Source organism: Homarus americanus, unplaced genomic scaffold (assembly GCF_018991925.1).
Source record: "Homarus americanus isolate GMGI-L3 unplaced genomic scaffold, GMGI_Hamer_2.0 scaffold52806, whole genome shotgun sequence".
Lineage (NCBI taxonomy): Eukaryota > Metazoa > Arthropoda > Malacostraca > Decapoda > Nephropidae > Homarus > Homarus americanus.
In genome coordinates this window covers 6466849-6488226 of record NW_024720773.1, presented here as the reverse complement: position 1 = coordinate 6488226, position 21378 = coordinate 6466849, and the positions used below count along the sequence as shown (strand labels likewise).

The 21378-nt window shown below is 37.2% G+C and overlaps 1 protein-coding gene across 2 annotated transcripts in view; it reads right to left on the bottom strand.

Moving 5' to 3' along the window:
* Nucleotides 1–1905: 1905 nt before the first annotated feature.
* Nucleotides 1906–21378, bottom strand: part of LOC121860944 (vacuolar protein sorting-associated protein 13B-like) — a 43556-nt gene continuing 24083 nt past the window's right edge. For both annotated transcript variants that reach the window (XM_042358341.1, XM_042358342.1), the window contains 12 exons: nucleotides 19433–21315; nucleotides 17433–17939; nucleotides 16591–16728; nucleotides 15896–16045; nucleotides 14888–15719; nucleotides 13259–13450; nucleotides 11297–12700; nucleotides 10648–10818; nucleotides 9403–9569; nucleotides 6400–6606; nucleotides 5680–5829; nucleotides 1906–5430 (listed from right to left, as the gene is read on the bottom strand). In XM_042358341.1, coding sequence (XP_042214275.1) covers nucleotides 5200–5430; nucleotides 5680–5829; nucleotides 6400–6606; nucleotides 9403–9569; nucleotides 10648–10818; nucleotides 11297–12700; nucleotides 13259–13450; nucleotides 14888–15719; nucleotides 15896–16045; nucleotides 16591–16728; nucleotides 17433–17939; nucleotides 19433–21315 — 6032 coding nt within the window. In that variant the 3' untranslated portion in view covers nucleotides 1906–5199. The remainder of the gene's footprint in view (nucleotides 5431–5679; nucleotides 5830–6399; nucleotides 6607–9402; nucleotides 9570–10647; nucleotides 10819–11296; nucleotides 12701–13258; nucleotides 13451–14887; nucleotides 15720–15895; nucleotides 16046–16590; nucleotides 16729–17432; nucleotides 17940–19432; nucleotides 21316–21378) is intronic.

Here is a 21378-nt window from a genome sequence, read left to right as displayed (position 1 = left end):
TGGGAAGAACAGAGGCAGGAGGACAAGTTTGCAGTAGTAAGGGAAATGTGGGACACCTTTATCAAGAAATGCACTGGGAACTACACACCACACGAAAATATTACTGTTGATGAACAGCTTCTTGATTTTCGAGTAAGATGTTCTTTCCGGCAGTATATTGGGAATAAACCAACAAAATACGGTTTGATGCTGGTGATGGCAAGTGACGTGCAATCAAAATACATGGTCAGTGCCATACCATACCTCGGGACCCATACCAAGCCACCACCTGGAGTGTTGCTGGGGGAGTATTTTACAACAGAACTCATGAAACCTTACTTCCACACCCAGAGGACGGTTACGAGGAACAACTTCTTCACCTCGCATCCTTTGGCTGCTTCCCTCGAGTCTTTGGGTGTCTCAATAGTGGGGACAATGCGGAAGACACAAGAACTCGCCAGCTGAAAACTGCCACATTTCTCTTTGATCGAAGGTCCACCTTGGTAAGCTACTATGCCATGAAGCAGAAGATGGTTGTCCTCCTCTCTACCAAACACCACTAGGGGAAAATGATAGAGGACACCCTCAAGCTTGAAATTGTTCACTACTACAACAAAATTAAGGGTGGATTAGATAGATTGATCAACTCTGCTCTACATATTCCACAAGCAGGAAAACCAAAATATGGCCGCTCTGCATTGTTTTTGGTATTGTAAATGCTGGAACAGTCAATGCTAATGTTATTTATAAACATAAATGTGCAGAGCAAGGTGGAAGCAAGATCGGGAGATGGCATTTCCTATAACAACTTGCTGTTGAGCTGGTCCATCCATGGGCATCTAAGAGGATCAACTTAGCAGGTTTAACCTCAACCTTCCTGCTGTTCGTCTAGTACATTCTGGGCAGCCAGTATAAGAGGTGTGTTCTGTGCTCAAGAAAGGACGATGTGACGACAAGATCCACCTGCATTTCCTGCAGACATAATGTCTGTGCACGCCACTCCTACTTACTCTGCCACGAGTGCCACTAAAACCAGGTAAATATCATTCTTTTATGCATCAAACCAATACGGGTATACATATTTTATATTAATTTTATCATAATTTATACCATGCTAGTCAAAGAAACTCGTTATATGTAAAGTTTTTATAAATTAAAAATTACCAACAGTTTTGTCAGTTATAAAAATTTCACTCTTTTTCTTATTGTACTGTCCATGGTGCCAGTACAAGAGTTGGCTCAAAGTTCTAGATGCAAATTTATGGTAAATATCTTCAAACTTGTGTATTAAACCAGACGGTATAATATCATGTGTTAGTAACTCCACCATAATCACTTGTTTCTGTCATGTGCCGATAACTTGCCGTCATGTATGTATTAGATTGTGCATCAGTTGACGCTAATGTTATGACTGCATTTAAACAACTGAGGTCTATCAACTATTAAAATTGAAGACAGATGAAACTCCCTTATCAGTATGCACTTCTCTGAATGATATGATAAGTGATTTTTTTGGTGTAATATACCTGGGTGTTCACCAGCTATAAACCAATCACACACACACGACTCACACCTAGAACCCAGATGCTGTAACCTAAATGTCCAAGCAATTTTGACCGCACCTATACCACACACACATCTCATTCTTTTATATTAATGTAATTTTTCAGGTACATCTTTCAATAAACATTCTCAATTGGCAATAAAAAAATCAGAAAAAGAGACAGTGACCTTCTCTTATTACAATTAGTTACGTAACCTCTGAGCTCAATAAATTTGTTTAGCATTATCCAAATAAAATATTAAAAATGGTGTCCCTATAGTGTAAGGGTTAACTGCAATACCAGGGAAGCCTAGATCTGAATCAACAGAAGGATAACTAAACTGAAACTTTTGTGCATAATGTATTGGAAATAAACCTAAATAAATATTATAATATATGATTTATTAATATATACACTTTCTTTACTTGGTTCTTTAGTTTTATGAAGTGAAATTCTATATATGGACACCTCAGGCATCTGTTACTTACCAAATATATACATTTACTCACACCCATAAATACAATGACACACAAACCTAATTATATGATGAAACACAATAAATATGTATTACAAGCACAAGTAGTAATAATTAAACAGTTGAGGACACATACAAGGTAACTCTTACACGTACTTACAGGGTGATTCACTCGCTGGTAACCCTAGAGTTTTATTAATATAACTGTTATTTATGGACTGATTTCCATATTAGGGAATGTTCTCTGTAACTTGTTCTCTTGGATGGCTTCAGTCTCCCGGGGCTTATTATGGAACACCTTTCCTCTTTTCTACAGTAACAGTGAGTGAATCATCTTGTACAGCACTGTGTGTGATGGCATATATGTGTGTGCTGAAATATTAATGCATGAATATTGTAATGTAATGTATGGACAAATAAAGACAAGAATACAAACACACACACACACACACACAAACATGCACGCACACAAAATTTAACCATTATGAAATCATGTAGTATCCATAATAATCATCAATATGCACACAGAAATGTTACAGTACTTAATTTTAACATTCTTAAACACCATTACTATTGTACATAAACAAACACCATTCTCCAGTATAAAGAATTATTCATTCATATATTTCCATGTACAGATACATATGTGAATGCATGACCTTTAGTTTTATTCTTTCATTTACAATTATGTATAAATGTATAAATATTGTACACTGTATTGTATATGTATACTGTTTATGAGTACTACTATACAATACTGTAAATAGCCAACACAATCAATCCACTATGCTGATGTACTGTACTGTACCTGTACCTGTACCTGTACCTGTACTGTACTGTACACACATTGATACTCACAATAATAAAACATCACATACACAAGTATACATGACATCCCATCTTCATGAGGAAGATTCACAACTACACAAATAATCAGAAATATAAAGTACTCACTACAGTTCCTTCACCAGCATGTTGAGGAGAACTATTATATTATGTCAAACAATTCTTTCTGTCTTAGATTTAGATTTTCTTAGCTCTGTTCTTGTGTCCAGGTGTATAAACACAGCTTCAACACTTAAAGGAACCATGAAATCAGCAAATAAAAACAGATAAAATAATATTAAGGTTCATTAGACACTTACAGTATCTTAACCCTGGATCATGTGTCAGCACGTCAAGGAGTACAGTACCTAAACAGTATTGAAATTTTGAAGCAAATGGAAATTTTCACAATTGCCAAAACGTTTAGGGGTAAGTTAGCTTTGGTGTATATATATATTTTTTATGTTTTTTCTCCCATAATTGGAAACTTTTTCTCTTGGAATTGGAAATTAATATATCCAGAAAAAAGAAAAAAAAAAACAATAAAAATCAGCATTGAAAAATTACAAAAAGAAAGTGTTTACAGTTACAAAATGAATTACAATATACAAGAATCATTAAGTATTGAACTTTTTTACCCCAGATCCTTAATCAACGTGTTAAGGATTACCTGTACTGTACCTATACTAACATTCTGAACAACATAAAATAGTTAAAGACAAGACAGGTGTATAGCTCAGTTATTTTTCTTAAAAATCTCAATACAGATTCATATTAATATGTTGACAAAGAATTCATTGTCCAAAACCTATAATTTTCACGATTACTTTTGCAAATGACTCTAAACTAACCTCAACTTTTTAGGTTAATTATTTGCTTCCTGTAAGAATTTAATAAGTGTGTTTTAGCACTACAATTGTGGAATGAAACTGTTGCACCAGGACCTTTGTGTACACAGGTGTTGGCCATCATATATACTACTTGTACATACATGTCTTTCACAATCATTATGGAGACAATAACTACATTAATATTCAATGGTAATGATATCTTGTGTTGGCATCATGGTATACTGTATCTCTGATGGTTCAGTATCCAGTATTGTTGAGTCTTGAGTGTTGCTGTTTTTAACCCGTAGATTTCTATCAATAACATCACAATGATCCATTTTCCACCTTGTAATATTTCTTCTTCCTTCAGAGACAATTATCAAAAAATGAAATCTACAAAAAATTACAGCTAATTTTCCCCATACATACATTATCACAGTCCTGCATAGAACATCCTCGTTACACCACCTTGGAGCACATTACGATAAGATAAATAATATATACTGTAATTTAATCATCTTTGTTAGAGATACAGTATAGTGGACCTGATGTAGACAAATCCAAACCTATCTACAGTCTAAGAGATTCTCTACACTAGCACAGTCCAGGACAGTGAACAAGTAACCTTAACAATTTTATAACTTATAATTTCAAACTACACAAAAAGCAGATGATTTATAAATTTTAATATGAAGCCAAGAAGAGTAATGTTACAATTATACTAGCGAAAATGATTATGTTTGAGAATAAATAAAAGTCTATTGGCATATTTCTTCAATTTCTGTGCTCCTGTCTGTCACATACTAACATCAGATCTCTCACAAAGTAAAGACCAAGTCTTTTGTCTCTAACCTTGTGTTATTTTTTCATCTTATTCTCAAAATAAATCCCTACATATCATCTCTTGAGTTAATTTTATCAGCATATAAAATGGAAGAATTCTTTATCCATACTCACATAGACACACACATAACCATGTTAACCTCAGTCACTTTCATATACCAAGTTAGATCACCTATAAAGACTTTCCTCTGAAAATATTGTACATGGTGACTTGTTAGAATTCATGTAACTGGTTCATTTTGAATGTATAAAAATAGGGAACACAGCTCTCACAAAGTGTACATCTGGAATCTTACTGCCTTAGGCTATGCTCTTTTTTTATATTTAATATGTAATTTCCTATTGCAAACTACAGTACAAAAGATCCCTCCGAGAAGAACATGTTGAGAGATACAAGTACTGTATGTAATGTAGGTTGTGGATAAAGACAATGATAATACTCATGGATATTATGGGTTATCCAACATTAACTAAAGAACAATAGCATAAAAAAGTCTTGCTGAAGGTTATCATGCCACAGCCTACCTAGTCAACAGATACATTTGAACTTTAAGATGGATGGTTGGAGTGGATGGTTAAGAGATTACAAGAAAGAGAGTTGAGTTAACCATACTATAACTGTACCTGACCTACCATATGATAACTGTACCTCACCACTATATAACTGTAGCCTCACCACCATACCATAACTATACCTCACCAATCATACTATGAATCCTCTTCCCTGACTGGCCCGTGCTGCTATGTTGATGGCAGATAGTAACGCCGGTCTTAAACGGGGCGAAACATAGAGCTTGATGCGGGTGAGGTGACCGGTCATGTGATCCCCCTCCTCTGATGACCCTGGGGTGGAGTCCAGGCCACCAGCCTCCACACCTTCGCTACAGGTGCTGCGTACGTAGTCGGCAACTCGCTCCGGACACCCACTCACCGGCTGGGAATAAACTCCACAGTTAGCTAATAAATGAAACATAATGAAAGACAGAGAATGAGTTCCAACTGTATGATATCAACATATTTCTTCATTCCTGAACAAAAAAATATCAACATATACGTGCTGGTTTTATCATTCTCTTAAAATAAATACTGTATCAACATACTTGCTTCATCACTAAAAAAAAATACAAATATGAAATTATTTTAATGTAAATAATTATGCAATGTAAAACTTGCACCAACTCGCCTCCATATCCGGGTTCTGAGGCTTAGGTTCTGGCTGGACCTTTTCAATATAAATGAGGGTCGGGTCAGCAGGGTGTGGCCGCCAGGTGACCTCCGCCAGAGGAAGGGCGTGTTGCTGGGCATCTTCTTCAACACTCAGAATAAACAACACCTGACCAAAACACTAAAGTTAATTAAAGAATTAAAATGAAAATAATAAAGATAATTTAATTCAAATGAATGTAATTAAGTTTTTGAAAAGGTTCCTTCTGATTCTGACAACCGAACATTTCATAAGTTGACTTTTTGTATATCAGATCGCATTTTCCCACAGACTCCCACTATAAAAGATGAGATATGTTACTGTGAAATAAAAAAACTTCCCCAAAAGTCTTAAAATGCCACAAAACATGTTATTCATGAAAACACAAGTGATACACTGTACAGGTAGAAAAGTGCAATACTGTACAGCACTGTAATAATCTTATATCTGTACAGTACTTATGAGAAACCAGAGGATAATTGTCAGTGTCACTCCTATCAGTTGGTTCAGTGGAATTTATAAAGAACATCCACTTACAGGTACAAATAAAGTACAAAATAGGGTCAACACTGTGAGTGGCAATATTTTTTTTTTACAACTTACATCATATTCACCTTCAGAATGCTTGATACATTCAGTCTGTTTTGGTTTTTTATTAAGGACCAATCCCCCCAAAAACATTAGTTGGCATGATCTTACTTGTGGTGTGAGTAAGACAGTAACAGGTGTGTAAGACCCTGCAGTTGTAAGATGAGTGGCATCAACAGCTGCCAGCACGGCTCTGCACTCCTGAGGTAATGCAGCCACCAGTTTCCACACCAGTTTAAGAGGAGCATTCAACTCCTTGTTGTGAGGTTCTACCAATGGTTGATAACGAGGAACCTGTTCTCGGTGCCATCCTGCACCCTGAAATATTAATTGTGATTATTAACCCATTCAGAGCAACAACTTAATTTTCTGTGTGCAATGACATTGTATTAAATGGTTTAGACATAATACTCAAAGGGCACTCAAAGGGTTAAACACCAGCTGACACTGGTTAACAAATACAGAATATGCCATTTGTGGGTTTGCGATTCGTGATTTCGATGCTTTGCAGAAAGCAGATGGTGGCTAGCTTGCTAGCCTCTCCCACAACGCAACAAGTCACCCTACGCACCTGCAGCGTCTCCTCTCCCTCTGTTTGTGTTCAACCTTTGCCTGTGATGCAGCATCTTGTGTTGTACTCTCAAAACTTTAGTGTTTGTGTGTGAAAATGGCCCCTAAAAGACTGCCTAGTGTCAGTGCTCATGATGCTAGTGGAGTGAAGCATAAAAGACATAAGTCAGTGATGACCCTGACAAAGCAAGTTGAATTATTAGACAAGTTAAAGGAGTGGATAAGTGGTCTGGTTGGTTGTTTGGTGTGAACGAATCCACACTGTGGTACATAAGAAAGAATGAACAAGCAATTCGCGATTCTGTTCAAGCAAGTGCTCCTGCAAGTGCTAAAGTGGTGCAGGTTGTTTGTGACAAGAAAATAGTAAAAACAGAAAAATTACTGATCATTTGGATCGAGGTCCAGCACCGCAAAAATGTTCCGATCGACACTAACGTGATTCGTGAGAAGGCTCAGAGCCTTTATGCCCATTTTTATGGGTCAACAGGTGGCGAATGGGCTTGTGCGGCTACTGAACCAACTTTTAGTGCCAGTAAAAGTTGGTTTGAGAATTTTAAGAAAAGCTACTCTCTCCATAATGTAAAGCTGACTGGGGAGACCACATCAGCTGACTACACAACTGCAGATGCATTTCCCCCAAAGTTAAAGAAAATAATAGAACAGAAGGGCTAAAGATCAGCGCAAGCATTTAATGCCGACGAATCCAGTCTATATTGGAAAAAGATGCCCGGTAGAATGTACATAAACAAGCAGGCAGACAAAGACAGAGTGATGCTAATCTTCTGTGGCAGTGCAGCGGCTACACGATCAAACCTGGCTTACTTTACTGCTCAGCAAAACCTAGGGCTTTAAAGGGTAAAACAAGAAACTTTTGCCAGTTTTTTGGTGGTCCAACAAAAAGGCATGGGTAACTGTGCAAGCATTCCTGGATTGGTTCCATAAATGTTCCACTCCTTGCCCATCTGGTAAAAAGTGCTGAGGAAGATGAAGCAGAAGAAATTATGAAATTGCAACAAGAAGGTTGGGGCTTGAATAATTTTGGTGAACTATTTCAACATGTGAAGGTGGTAACTGATTTCATTGTTGACCACGACCCTTCCATGGAACGGAGCCTTAAGATGGTCTGAGAAATCAACCAGGTATTGTTACCCTACCAGGAAACATTTAAAGACCTTAAAGCCAACAGAAAACAACTACCAATCACGATGTTTTTCAAGAACCAGCCACTCGTCCAGCTGAGTCATCTCACCTCCCTCGCTCAGTCAGCTGCTGCCGCCACTCCAACAACCACCACTGCACCACCCTCTTCCAACAGTGATCCTGATGATCTCCCTATGCTTCAGTAACCAGATGCCTCCCTATGTACAGTACACTTCTTCAAGCTCCAAGCTTCCACATACGAATGAAAGTAGTATTGGCGACTTAATTTTCTCATACACAGTACAGTATATAGGTATACAGTAGTGCACTAAGGTAGCACATGTTACCATTCGTGGTTTTGCCAATTTGCGCCATTCCTTGGAACCTAACCCTCACGAATAGCAAGGGTTTACTGTATGAGAAGTTAAAAAAATAAAATACCAGTTCCCATCTAAACTTCTAAAAGTTCTTTTCTGGCCACACTCATCCAACAGCTTCACAAATGTGGTACAGTATATCTTATTAACCACTTGTTTATCGGATCCCTCTCTGCTGAATAAAATAGTCTGGCATTAGCCAAATAAAATATTAAAAGTGGCATCCCCATAGTGAAGGGGTTAAATCTATTAACAATAACTTATATCTTTATGTTCATTTATTTTTTCCCTGTGTGCTCCAACTTTGCCTTTGATACACCAGCATCTACATGTGGGTCTGATATTTTCTAAAATTTCACTGTTGGTTGGAATAAAAAATAGCTCATCACTGCACAGTTTTGATCAACACTGGAAGTAAATCTAGGTCACAGGTCATCAATGAGGGTCACCCAATGCTAGGAAGTATCATAATAATTAAATGATTTCAACCAAATTTTCAAAGACAAAAGGGGTGAGTGCCATGACCATACTAGGATTTTACCAAGCACCAAACAGGGTATTGTTCTCAGAGCAATATTTCAATAATTAATTGTCTTTAAACACTTTAAAAAAAAAATGTAAGTGCATGAGTTCATATTTTTCATGTATTTAAAAGTTAGGTTCATTATATATCAAAATCTAAATACTGTAAAAGGTCCACAACAAGAGAATCTACAGTACTGTATTGCCGCCCCTAAGAATTTCCCAAGATCAAAATACAGTATAAACAAATCCTAGACTATCCTCCATGATAGTTTCAGTGGTAACTATTATATACTACATCTATTGTCTTCCCTCAGCTAATCAATTTTTCCTAATATTTAAACTATAATATGAAATGAGGCTTAAATACTGTAGATATACAAAATTGACAACCCACTATTGTCCGTAAGAATCACCGAATTTAACCCCTGTACCTACATGAAACCCTAATAGCCTAATCCCAGTTTGTGTAAGAATCACTATGATATTAATCATGGTACAGTACCTGCAATAAGCCTTGGCCAGTGTGAACCAGGAGGTCAGCAGCACCACCTATAGGCTTGGTGACAATACCGACCAGACCCTTGCCGACGCCCCCCACCACACTGCTGGCACTAGCGCCTTCATTCATCATAGCCTGCATGGGTTGGTGTGCCAGCCCACCAACAGCACCTGGTGTGTGTAAATGGTTAGGCTGTCACCTCTGTATGCTGAATCTAGTCACAGTTCTTCAAAGTGATTATTCCTAATTTAATACCATACATAAAATAACTACAGTAAGTTAAAAAAAATAATAATATATGTAACACAAGGTAAATCTGCTTTAAAGGGAGAGTATGAAGGGGTAGTTAATACTGTATATGTATTATGTTTGTGTGTAAACAAACATTTCCTCTAATTTATATCTAAAGTAGAAAATATTATAATAATCAAATATAAAATATGAAAACTTTTCTATTACCTCACACCAGATCCCAGTCAGTACTAGACACCACAAGTTTAGTATTAATACACCACATCAGATCATAGAAGATTAGGTACTGATACAACACCAGAATATACAGTAGATATTATTGTACTGATACAACAACTTAAACTACATGGGGTTGATACTGTTCTGTATTTATGGAACAATGGAAATCAGGAACTACTACAGTATATTAATAATTTTAAAACAGAAATTACTACAGTATATTGAATAAATACAACACCAGGAAGCAGATATTACACTAATACTGTACTATACTGTATTACCAAAAATATGAACTTTTCACAACACAATACTGTAGACACCATAAATACAAGATAATAACAAATATCTTGTTTCTAAATTATATAACATTCAATAAAACACCATAAGAAAGAACATTCTGCAGTATATATTATAACACAACAGACTCCAAAAGTTTGTGTTTTAAATATATCAAACGGCACGTGTACAAGTGATGTATATGTTTGTAAAAATCAACTGTTTGAACTCCCAAATAATCATACAATATTGTACACCAAAATTACTGTAGTCCTGTACGAGGTTTCAGCTATGTTTTGTACACTAGAAAAACACAATTTAAAAAAAAGACTAATGACCTTTGGGAATTTTAAAACCTGGAAAAATATTAGATAAAGATGATACACAATGTGAGTGTTCTACTGAAGGAATTAAATAACTTTAATTCTAACAGGATCTAAGCAACAAATATCTCACAAAGGAGGGATGACAACTATAAATCTTCAGCAACAAAAACATTACCTAACAGAGAAATTCCAAAGGCTGATAGTCCCTGTACGAGTCCGTGCACAAGACCAGATGCGTGAAAGCGTCGTCCTGCTTCACTACGTTCTATGTGGTCTTCGTCCAGCGAGAGTCGTTCCATATTACGAGCAACAGAACTGGCCAAGTTTGTCAAGGACACTACTGTTCCTATAAGGATGAAGAGATGTGTTATATGTATAGTCAATTCTTTCAAAACATAATATTTTCTAGAAGGAAAATAATCACCGAACTTCTAACTCTTAAAAAAGGGTTAAGGCATTGCAATTGATGAAGACAACAAGTCTCCAAAGAAAAGTCAAACTCTAATACTGACCAAGGAAATACAGTAATGGAAAACTAAAATTACTGGAAATCACATTCTTGGTTCACTGAAAACTAATAAATTTCTCTTATTCCTGCAGAACACCCACAAAAAGTTCAAAGCAGACATAGGATGGAGAAATGAAGCCATTACACAGTCAAAATGTTAACATACAACACTTAGCACAGTTTGAATAGCTCATGTCTGTTTTATCTGCAAGATATTTTATTTACTAAAAAACAAAACAAAACAACAAAGCATTACAGTAGAATAATATGATGCAGCTATTACAAAAACAAAGTGATTAACAACAAGTGTTCTTACCTGCTGTAAGATGCTTCACTAATGACAATGAACCATGAGTCACTCCAGCGATGAAGGCCCAAGGACCTAGAAGAATACCTTCATATGGGAGTTGCACAAAATCCCTTACTCCTGATCCAACTGTCCTGGCAAATCCTCCAGGATTTCCAAGCAAATCAAGGGATCCCACAACCCATCCTGCTCGGATGAGTGCCCCCGACAGGTAATGCATTGTCAGATTATGCCCGAGAGTGTAACTAGTTGTCATGATTTCCGATCGCTGAAAACCACCAAAGTTGAGAGGAGATTGATCGAGGGCAACGTACAGTTTGACCGAGGCGTGGACGCTAAGCAACACTGAGATTGGTTCAATTGTACAGTGAGACATCTGAATGGGGTGAGTCATGGCTCTTGATTTCAATAGCACAGCATTTGGCATTCTCATAATTACTGGCATGCTCTCTTCTTCTTCATTTCTCTCTATTTCACCTCCAAAATTAGTTGCTTTGTGCTTTGACACCGGAAGGAAAGACAGGAGAATTTCCATAAGCGAATAAAACACTGCATCTTCAGCATACAGAGTAATGGGCTTCTGCTTTATGTGGACGGAATGTATGCACAAGTTTGTGGTGGATCGCTCCAAGACTACAGAGAGAGTAAAAAGTGCATTGTTGTGAGATATTTGTATTGCTCTTTCTATGGGATCTAGTGGTGAAAATTTAGGAGCTGATTCATGGTCCTGTCTTATTAATATCACAGGGAAGTCATATTTACCAGATACAAAGAGCTGATTATCAATTTGTGCATCACCAACAAAAAGGATAACTTCAACTCGCTCCTTCACTCTATAATCAAGGGCCCGAAGCTTTTCTGACAGATCAATTTTAGGTCTTAAACTTACAATAAAATTATCAAGAGTAACTCTCAATATCTCTGAAATATTTTCCTGATCACTCACATCATCTTTCAGAACTAAAACAACCCGAGTACACATGAATGTGCAGTAAACCACAGTGGTAGACTTGACCTCTGTCTTAGGTGGAGCCACTGGTGGAGGCAACACAGTCTCATCACAATCTATCTTTCCAGAAATTGTTTCTTTTATAGGCGAGTCGTCGGCACTCACAGAACCTTCGGCTCCAACTGTGTGTTCTACTTCAAATACCACACCTTCTTTTTCCTTTACTGCTCTTCCCTTATTGGTTGATGTGGCCACTCGACCCTTTGATGGTTCAGCTGCTATGCGACTCCTGATGTCCCTGGCAGACACCTCCACTCGACTGACTGGATCGATGAAAACGTGGGTGGTGTGTGCAACGCGCTCTATCCGTACCTTCACATCACCATAGCCAGGGATACTCACAAACTGGTCATAGTGCTGTTGAATGTCTACACCCTGACTCCACAGTACCTCCTCAGTCTCAGCTGCAAAGTCAAGTAAATAAGTAAATTCTTAACACCAATCTGATAATATCTCTTCTCTGGCTAGCTGATGCAAAATGAGTTGTGTTCTTTAATACGACTGTTCCTCTTCTCTGGCTAGCTGATGCAAAATGAGTTGTGTTCTTTAATACGACTGTTCCAAGACACACTCTTTTATTGTTTGTCTGATATTAAACCTGGTGAGTCACACATAATAGTACTAAAGCACATCAAACTATCAGTTATAGCTGATTGTACCTGAGGAACAATTCTAACGTAGAAAAAACATATACATGTGAAATTATATATAAATTATGCATCACTGCCAAGTGTCAAGAAGCCACAGTAAAAGTATTTATTTTTTCACTATTTGAAACCTATGAGAAACACAAACTTTCCCTTCACTCAGTGTCATTCATTCATCTATTTTATCTGATAACATGTGCATTCCCCTCCCACATCAACACCCCAACACAGCATACAAGGGTCTGTTTTATCCTTCACTGCACACACTGTCTGTATTCCAAATGCATATTCTCTAAATACTGCAGCATTACTCACCATTGTTGAGAATGTCTGGTTGAGAAAAATGAAGACGCGGATATGCGACACTATTTGTTGTAATCTCTGGAAATCTGTGCGAGATATATGGGAATGTATAGTGGACGGCTTTGCTAGGTGGAACGGAGGGCATGGCAGCAAACATGTCCAGCTCTTCCTCCATTATGCCTTCTTCCTTGGTTGAACTCTGACCTGTAACATTGCAATAAAAATGGTATTAAAAATTATTTCTCCTAATCATACGAAATTCTTCAAAGTTTAAGTCTTAACTGTTATCTTATATTGATATATTTTATTAAATACTTACACAGTAGACTGTCATACAAGTCCAAACTGATTCAGCTTGTACACAGACAGTGTCACTTGGTTTACAATGTACAGTTGCCCACAGGTATAGTGTTCCACCCCTCGGTGGCCCTTCTGAACATATGGCAATGTTGGAATCATTTATGAATGAATCGGTAACATGAAGAGAGCAGCTGCCAACAACTAATCTCCTCACGCTACCAATTCATTCATAAAGTGATTCCGACATTGCCATATGTTTGGAAAGGCCACCAAAGGGTGGAACACTATACCTGTGGGCAACTGTACATAGACTGTGCAGGTACACAAACAACATTGAGAGACAGTTCAGCTATACAAATAATTATAAATAGGAAGATAATTTGAACTAGGACAGCTGACAAATCCATCACACTTTGTGGCTAATTCTATCATTGTTAACGTCATTCAGCTCACAGTAACTTACAGTTCACTAAAATAGTATTTCAACTTTCTGATTTTTCATGTGTGAGAACAAATATTAATACTGTACAGTATCAGATGGCAAAAAAGTACAGGTGACATAAATTTAAGTTTTATGAGATCAAGACCTCATTATTTGTCTACTGGGTGGAAATCAAGAGAGTATATACAGTACTTCTATAAGGCAGACACAAACAATCGAAGCATTATAATACAGTATTGCAAAAACAAGGTAACTCAGCTTAAATGTTATGCACTATGTTAATAAAGCCACCAGACACTTAAAACTGAAAAGGCTGATGTCTATATCATATTCTACCCAACCTAATTATATTTAACTCAACTTAATAATATTTTACTCAGCCTAATAACATTATACTCAGGCTCAGTATTGTGTTACTTACTTAAAACATACAACATTTCCCTAACTTCTGCCTTACCGTTGTTCATACTCAGAGCCATCATTAATAGTCACCAAACTTAACAAATTTCACTATTCATCATCAAACATATCCAATACTGAACAGCTGCCATTTTATCAGTCATATGTACATGTCTTTCATTCTGGTTACTTTCTCTCTCTTCTTTTCCCCTCCCCACCACACTTTTAGAGAAGTCAGGTACAGCACAAGCAGCACACACAACTTTCTTTATATTACTTTCACTTGTTTTCTCAGACTGCTGTAATAAATGTATTCTGTTGAGTCATTCCCCTTCAAAAATAAGGACCCTAAGATATATATCTCCGTCCATCCACACCAACGAGCATCACACATCACCATCATGTCCATAAAGCATAAACACACCTATCCACATATATTAATCCATCATCTTACTTCATTGAGTATATGAATAAAATAATAATAATAACAAGAGTCTTACCTAATATGAGCAATGCATTTGTGTTGTTGTGTATGATCATCTGTGGTGAAGGGTCGATTTGCACGACCATCTTAGTCTGGCTTAAGTGCTTGTGGGAGGTAACTAGGAATGATCTATTAAGAACAGGTCCAGAATCCCTGTCGGGTAGCGTGAACGTCATTCTTTGATCGGGTGGAGTGTCCTTTACCACAACAGGATGAGCTTGGTAGCCATTTTGTCCTATCTGTATACAGCAGAATTCTTCATCTGAGCTTGATGTCCCTGGATCTTTTAAAATGTGCCACAGCAGGAGTGGTACTTCCTTCATGTTGATATTTGTAGTTCCTGATCTGGAGGATAACTCTAGTGCAGGTAGTGAGACCGGCAGCTGTATCTTGGTGTCCCCAGCATAAACATACATAGAGCGCACAGTTAGCTCCTCTTGAGTGTTATTAGTTATGGAATAAGTTGGTAAAAGATGCAAAATCTGAATATTCTCCTCATACCTGGAAAGCACAGTAATGAAACACACTTTATCTTGTGTGGGAATGCGGAGATTTGTGGAACCTTGCCGAGGGATACGTCCTTCAAACTTAAGACTGTACCAGCGGTCTTCCTTAGACAGCTGTAATGATGAGGTATGGAAATGCTGGTGATTCTCCATTAAGCCAATTGTGAAGAGTCCATCTAGTTTAGGAGGAGCAAATACAGCCCCAGGAGGAACAAACCAACTGCTGGAGGAGTCAGCCTCTTGAAGCAATATTTCTATCCCTGTGTGATTCACCATTAGGGCCCAAGGTCGGATATCAACCACCAGAGTACTGCAGTAAGGGTACAGACCAGAGAACCCAACCTGAAAAAGTAATTTACTTCTAAATGAAAAACTTTCTTTTGCATAATATGTACCATATGCACAACAAAAGCTGAAATCATACAAGGACTCCAAAAGTAAGGAATATTAAGTCAAGGCTTAAGTTTCCTGACAGAGAGAGAGAGAGTAGTAGTAGTAGTACAATCTAGGATAATTACCTGGAGATCAATCTTTGGCTGGTCAGCAAAGAGAATATCCCCCATAAAGTCAGAAGTGTCCACATATGGCCAGTGATCTTCAGGACCATCAAAGAGCTGCTGCAAGTACCGGCATATCTCCACCGCCTCCTGAGACTGAGAGAGTCTCATCTGCCAAATACAGATTAAAATGAGTTTGTGCCATTAAGACAATAGTACACTTTGGTTTTACTTATGCTCTACAGGATATTATAACATTGGATAAAATGCAGCATGAATAACTTCATTTGTAACTACTATAAGCTTACCATACACTACACTATTTATCCAGAATAAAATGTAAATTGTATAAATGCATTATATTTCATCTATAATAATTCATTAAATTTTTTAGCAAATTTATGAATATTAATTTTGATTATGCAGATTATAACATACAGTACATACCAATATTAAAAAAATAAATACAGGTAACAGTGAATATTATGCTGAAAATAGTACATACAGTACAGTACTGTATTCAAAAAGAGACTATATGTACAGTATATGACATATTTTGCATGCATACAAGTATAGCTGAACCGGCTTTCAAATATGTAACTCAATTAAAGTTTAAAATTTGAAAACTTTTGCAAAATCTACTAAATTCAAACTATGTTTCTGGGTTGTGATCCAGAAACAACTCCTTACACTATCTTTAACTGTCTATTAATTACCTGATCTGCCAGACCTCTTGAGAGAGGGATGGGGGGACTAGACACCTCATACTCAGGGTTTAACTGGAATGTTAGTTGGTGGGCAACAGACCCGTCACACTGTAGGGTGTGTGTGTGTCCACGACCTTTCACCACAACCTGAAAGAATAAATGTAATCAAGATGACCAGTACGATGATGACCAACAGCCACAGTTTATTATGAAGTTTTTGAAACCAAATATTGGAAATGTATCAGAAGATATTTGCCCTATCATCAACTACCCCTCACATCCACAATACTGTACCTCCCCTTCAGGTCACACAGTCCATCTTCACTTTACTCTACCACTAATTCCAGGTTCAGTGTGACAACAAAATCCAGTTCATCATCCTCTCTCTTTTCTACCCCATTTACAAGACCAGTTTTTCCATCATGTAGCTCTGTAACTTAACGGAGAGTCATATTGTAAAAGCAAGATTACAGTAGGCCCTCAACATACACACTAGTGCGAGTTCTCAGTCCCACTCTCATGTTACACTGAGGGTCTACTGTATTGGTTCCTCTATTTTTAACTGACTTAAATATAGATAATATATTGTACATGGCCTAAGAATACACTGCCTTTAATCTATTAATCTTAATATATATATATATATATATATATATATATATATATATATATATATATATATATATATATATATATATATATATATATATATATATATATATATATATATATATATATATATATATATATTGAAAAATAGTAATTCTGAAAAACATAAATTAATATATTGTAATTATTTTTCATTTCAGTCAGATTTATTTGCAATAACAAATAAAATTTATAAATCTTACCTGCTGACAACTGTGACTACTGGGTGTGTTGATATGAAGAATGAGAGGTCTTGGTAGATGTGACCTGACCATATACTGGGGGCTGAAGATCACCAGTAACCTCCACACTGCTCCAACTCTTTGTCTCAGTACACGACACCACGAGATGATGCTCTCACCTTTGACTTTCAACGGAATTTTTACAAGCAATGACTCTTTACTTCGGTCATGTGACAGTGGAATTTCCCCAGACCAAACAGACGGATTCCCCATTAGTCTCACTCTTACACCGTGGGCGTCTCCAACGTATGATGGAGCCACATACTTGCTGCGCAACATATGGGTTGCTAAATGCTTTGGAGATTCCTTCTCTTTGTTGGCCTCTATAACACGAAACTCTAAATCTTCACTGAGACAATTTGCAATTGAAAGGAGGCCAGAAAAGGTGATGAGCTTCTGGGTGGGTGAGAGAGTCTCGATGATCACCAGAAAGTGGAAATGACGATTCTCGTGATGAATCGTGTGTACCTGTGACACAAACAAGTCGATAATCCTTATGTGCTGTACAGTATTACTTATTTATAATAAAAAATGTTCAGGAAACATAAAAATACTCATCAATAAAGTACAGTACAGTACAGTAAGACCTCGTATAACGTCGGCCCACTTAACTTTGTTTCGGTACTACGTCGCTAATCTTTAGATACCAAAAATTCGCTTAATGTCCCGATGACTCAGTATAATGTCATTTTGCATCGTCATGGACTACTTTTTATGGCGCATCACCCCCTCTCGGCGCACTATCTCTCACTCGCGGAACGTCACAGCGTCCCCAAGCAACGCCAAGCCGGTCTCTGTTAGGCTTCCACAGTGTTTGTGAGTGTTTAAGTGTTTTTGCTCTTAATACTGTACCGTAACAATTTGAAATGGCTTCCAAGCGCCCATCAAGTGCTACTGATGCTAGTGTTGTGAAGAAGCAATGTAAGATCATTAGCCTTGCTACAAAAATGGAGGTCTTAAACCGGGAGGAGGAGCCACCCGCCAGGTCTCAGTGACTCGTCATCCTCCTCCTCCTCCGCTCCACTACCCACTACCCATTCGCTCCACCAACTCCATCCATCATTGAGTACAATACAAAATGATTTAGTTTATATATATATATATATATATATATATATATATATATATATATATATATATATATATATATATATATATATATATATATATATATATATATATATATATATATATATATATATATATATATATATATATATATATATATATATATATATATATATATATATATATATATATATATATATATATACTATTTTCTATAAAAATGCCATTGAATTTCTGTATATGCAATTTATTTCATGGGGCAAAGGGAGGCTCAGGAACGTAACTCCCGTATTTTATCTACAGTATTTCTTATGGGGAAACTGATCCGCTTAACGTTGTTTCGTATAACGTCGCAATTTCATGAATGTAACCCCGACGTTAAGCAAGGACTTACTGTACTGTATACAAAATAAATTACAATATAAAATACAATTGAGAGGAGTGTTTATCAAGTAACCACCCAAGCCAACTGCCACCACTACCATCTACACTGACATTTATCACTCTCACAACGTTAACACAATAATCATGTACTGTAATAAATAAAAGAATACTTTAAAAAAAAATATACCCCGTATATACTGTACTGTATACCTATATAAGTTATGGTCGTAAGTGACTCATTGAGAGATGTGTGTGTGTGTGTGTGTGTGTGTGTGTGTATTTCCCTTCTCGTGGTTGTGTGCAGTTTTACATTTTTCATACGATTAAATGGCAAAGACAAAAGAAAAAGGAACACAAAGCAAAAATAAAACATTTTTCATCATAAACATCAAATTGTGATATATCAAAACTGATATTCAAATTTGCAATAGACAACGACTTCCTGTATATTTATTTCCAAATATACCTGTAGTAGTTATAAAGTATGCCAAAAATTTAGTCAACCTTACCTGGGAGCCCTCAGCTTCTAGTGTGAAAGGGTCACACCATTTCCACTTGCCACCTTCCACACATGCCTGCAGCTGAGGAGGAAGCTTGTGACTCCTCCAGCAGTATAAGTGTATACTTCGGGATGCCAACAGTACATTCTCATCAGTGCCTACTTGTCCAAATCTGATAGTTTCTAATGTGTCATTACATATTAAATAATTTGTCATAAATATTACAGGTGATTTTTTTATAAGAGCTAAATTAGGACCAGAGGAACTATCTGTCACTGTATTACACACTTGCTGCCAGCACTCATAGGCAACATTGAGTGTGTGAATGATGGATTGATTAACATGTACAAACATTGGCTTCACTGTCATGATGCAGTCAACACAACTTGGCTTGTCTGGCCCATCAGCTTCTTGTCTCACTAAACTTGCCTCTAAGAAAGTTGGCTCAAGTAGACAACTACTGGTCAAGAAACTATAACTCAGAACATCCAGACGCCCTGACCCACCAGTCTGCATGTGCATAGCAGAGGACCACACGTAGTTGCGAAGAAATGCATTTTCTAAAGTGAAGGTAAGAAATGGTTGCTCTTCTGGTGCTAATTTGTCTAAAGTAAAGAATTTCAACTCTTTGGGCAGTTTCTTCCCTGTAAGTGATAGATGATTCAGCAAGGTAACTTGTGCCTGGCCAATGGTCACGACTGCTTGTGTCCGGGGAAGTAAATCTACCGAGAACATGGAGTCAACTCTCATACAAGCAGCCAAGGCTCCAGGAGACACAACTATCCTGCCATCACCTGAGCTGCTTTCATCCTCACAGAAATCAATGCAGACTCTCCACATGGAGGATACAGCAATATGTTGCTTTTCATAAAAACTTGGTAGATCAAGTTGACAGAATTTTGACTCGGAAAGTTGGAACTGACGGTAAGTTATGAAAGTTTCCCGTAGCGAATCAAAATACTGAAGAGCACACATGACTTGATCTTTATCCTGAGAGTCAGTCACTGTGCTGTACTCTGAGGCAGCAATGAAGGGGACAGGATAGATGTCAACTCTGGTTAATGTTCTTGGCTCTGGGTAGCACCACACCATAGTTCCTGCCATTTTATCAAAAACAACCTGATATGGCTTAGGGTCTTCTAGAGCCAGACTAATATACTGAAATATTCCAGCACGTAAATCATCCTGATACAGGATGTCATGATGGTGTTCTTCCTTCTCTTTGGGTCTGGAGGAGCTGGGTGGTGGACCCTGTTCTGTTGACTCATATAAAAATGAAGATATGTGGTTGTACATGTCCATAAAACAAAATAAATGTTCAGGTCCAACATCCACAGTCAAGGTCTCAGTATCAACCTTAATCTCTAAATATGGCTGTAAACTCCACTGTAGCCACAACAACTTCAGTTCCCCCGACACTGTCCAAGGTTTTAGGAAAGACTGAAGTTTTTGGGAATGATAAATTGTTTTTAACTGGAGATCAAAAATGTCTGCAGTAGCAGTAATTTCTGAGATAATATCCAACCTTGCATCTTGCAACTGATTTGATCGTTTTCGTGATGTAGACACACAAAATTTTATTCCCGAGACACTACTATGCACTTCACTTTTTGCTTTATGGGCTTTTAATACTTCACAGTTAATAACAACTTGATTAGTAACAAATGATATGCCATCAAGATTTGCCAACGTCTGTCTCAATAACTCGGGTGAGGAAACTTCCTTAGTGTTGCTCTCCTTATCAACATCGTCTTTGGTTCCGTCTCTTTCTGACACATGTGTCATGGAGGGCAAAACTTTTGACAAACAACTCATAACGTGAATTACTTGCTGCCAGCGGCTCTCACTCAAATACAGGCGAACAGGCCTTCCAACTTCTACATTTATTCGAGCTGTGGGGAAAAACGCACGTGTTTTAATATGAGTTTTAACTAATACAAGATTTTACTGTTAAA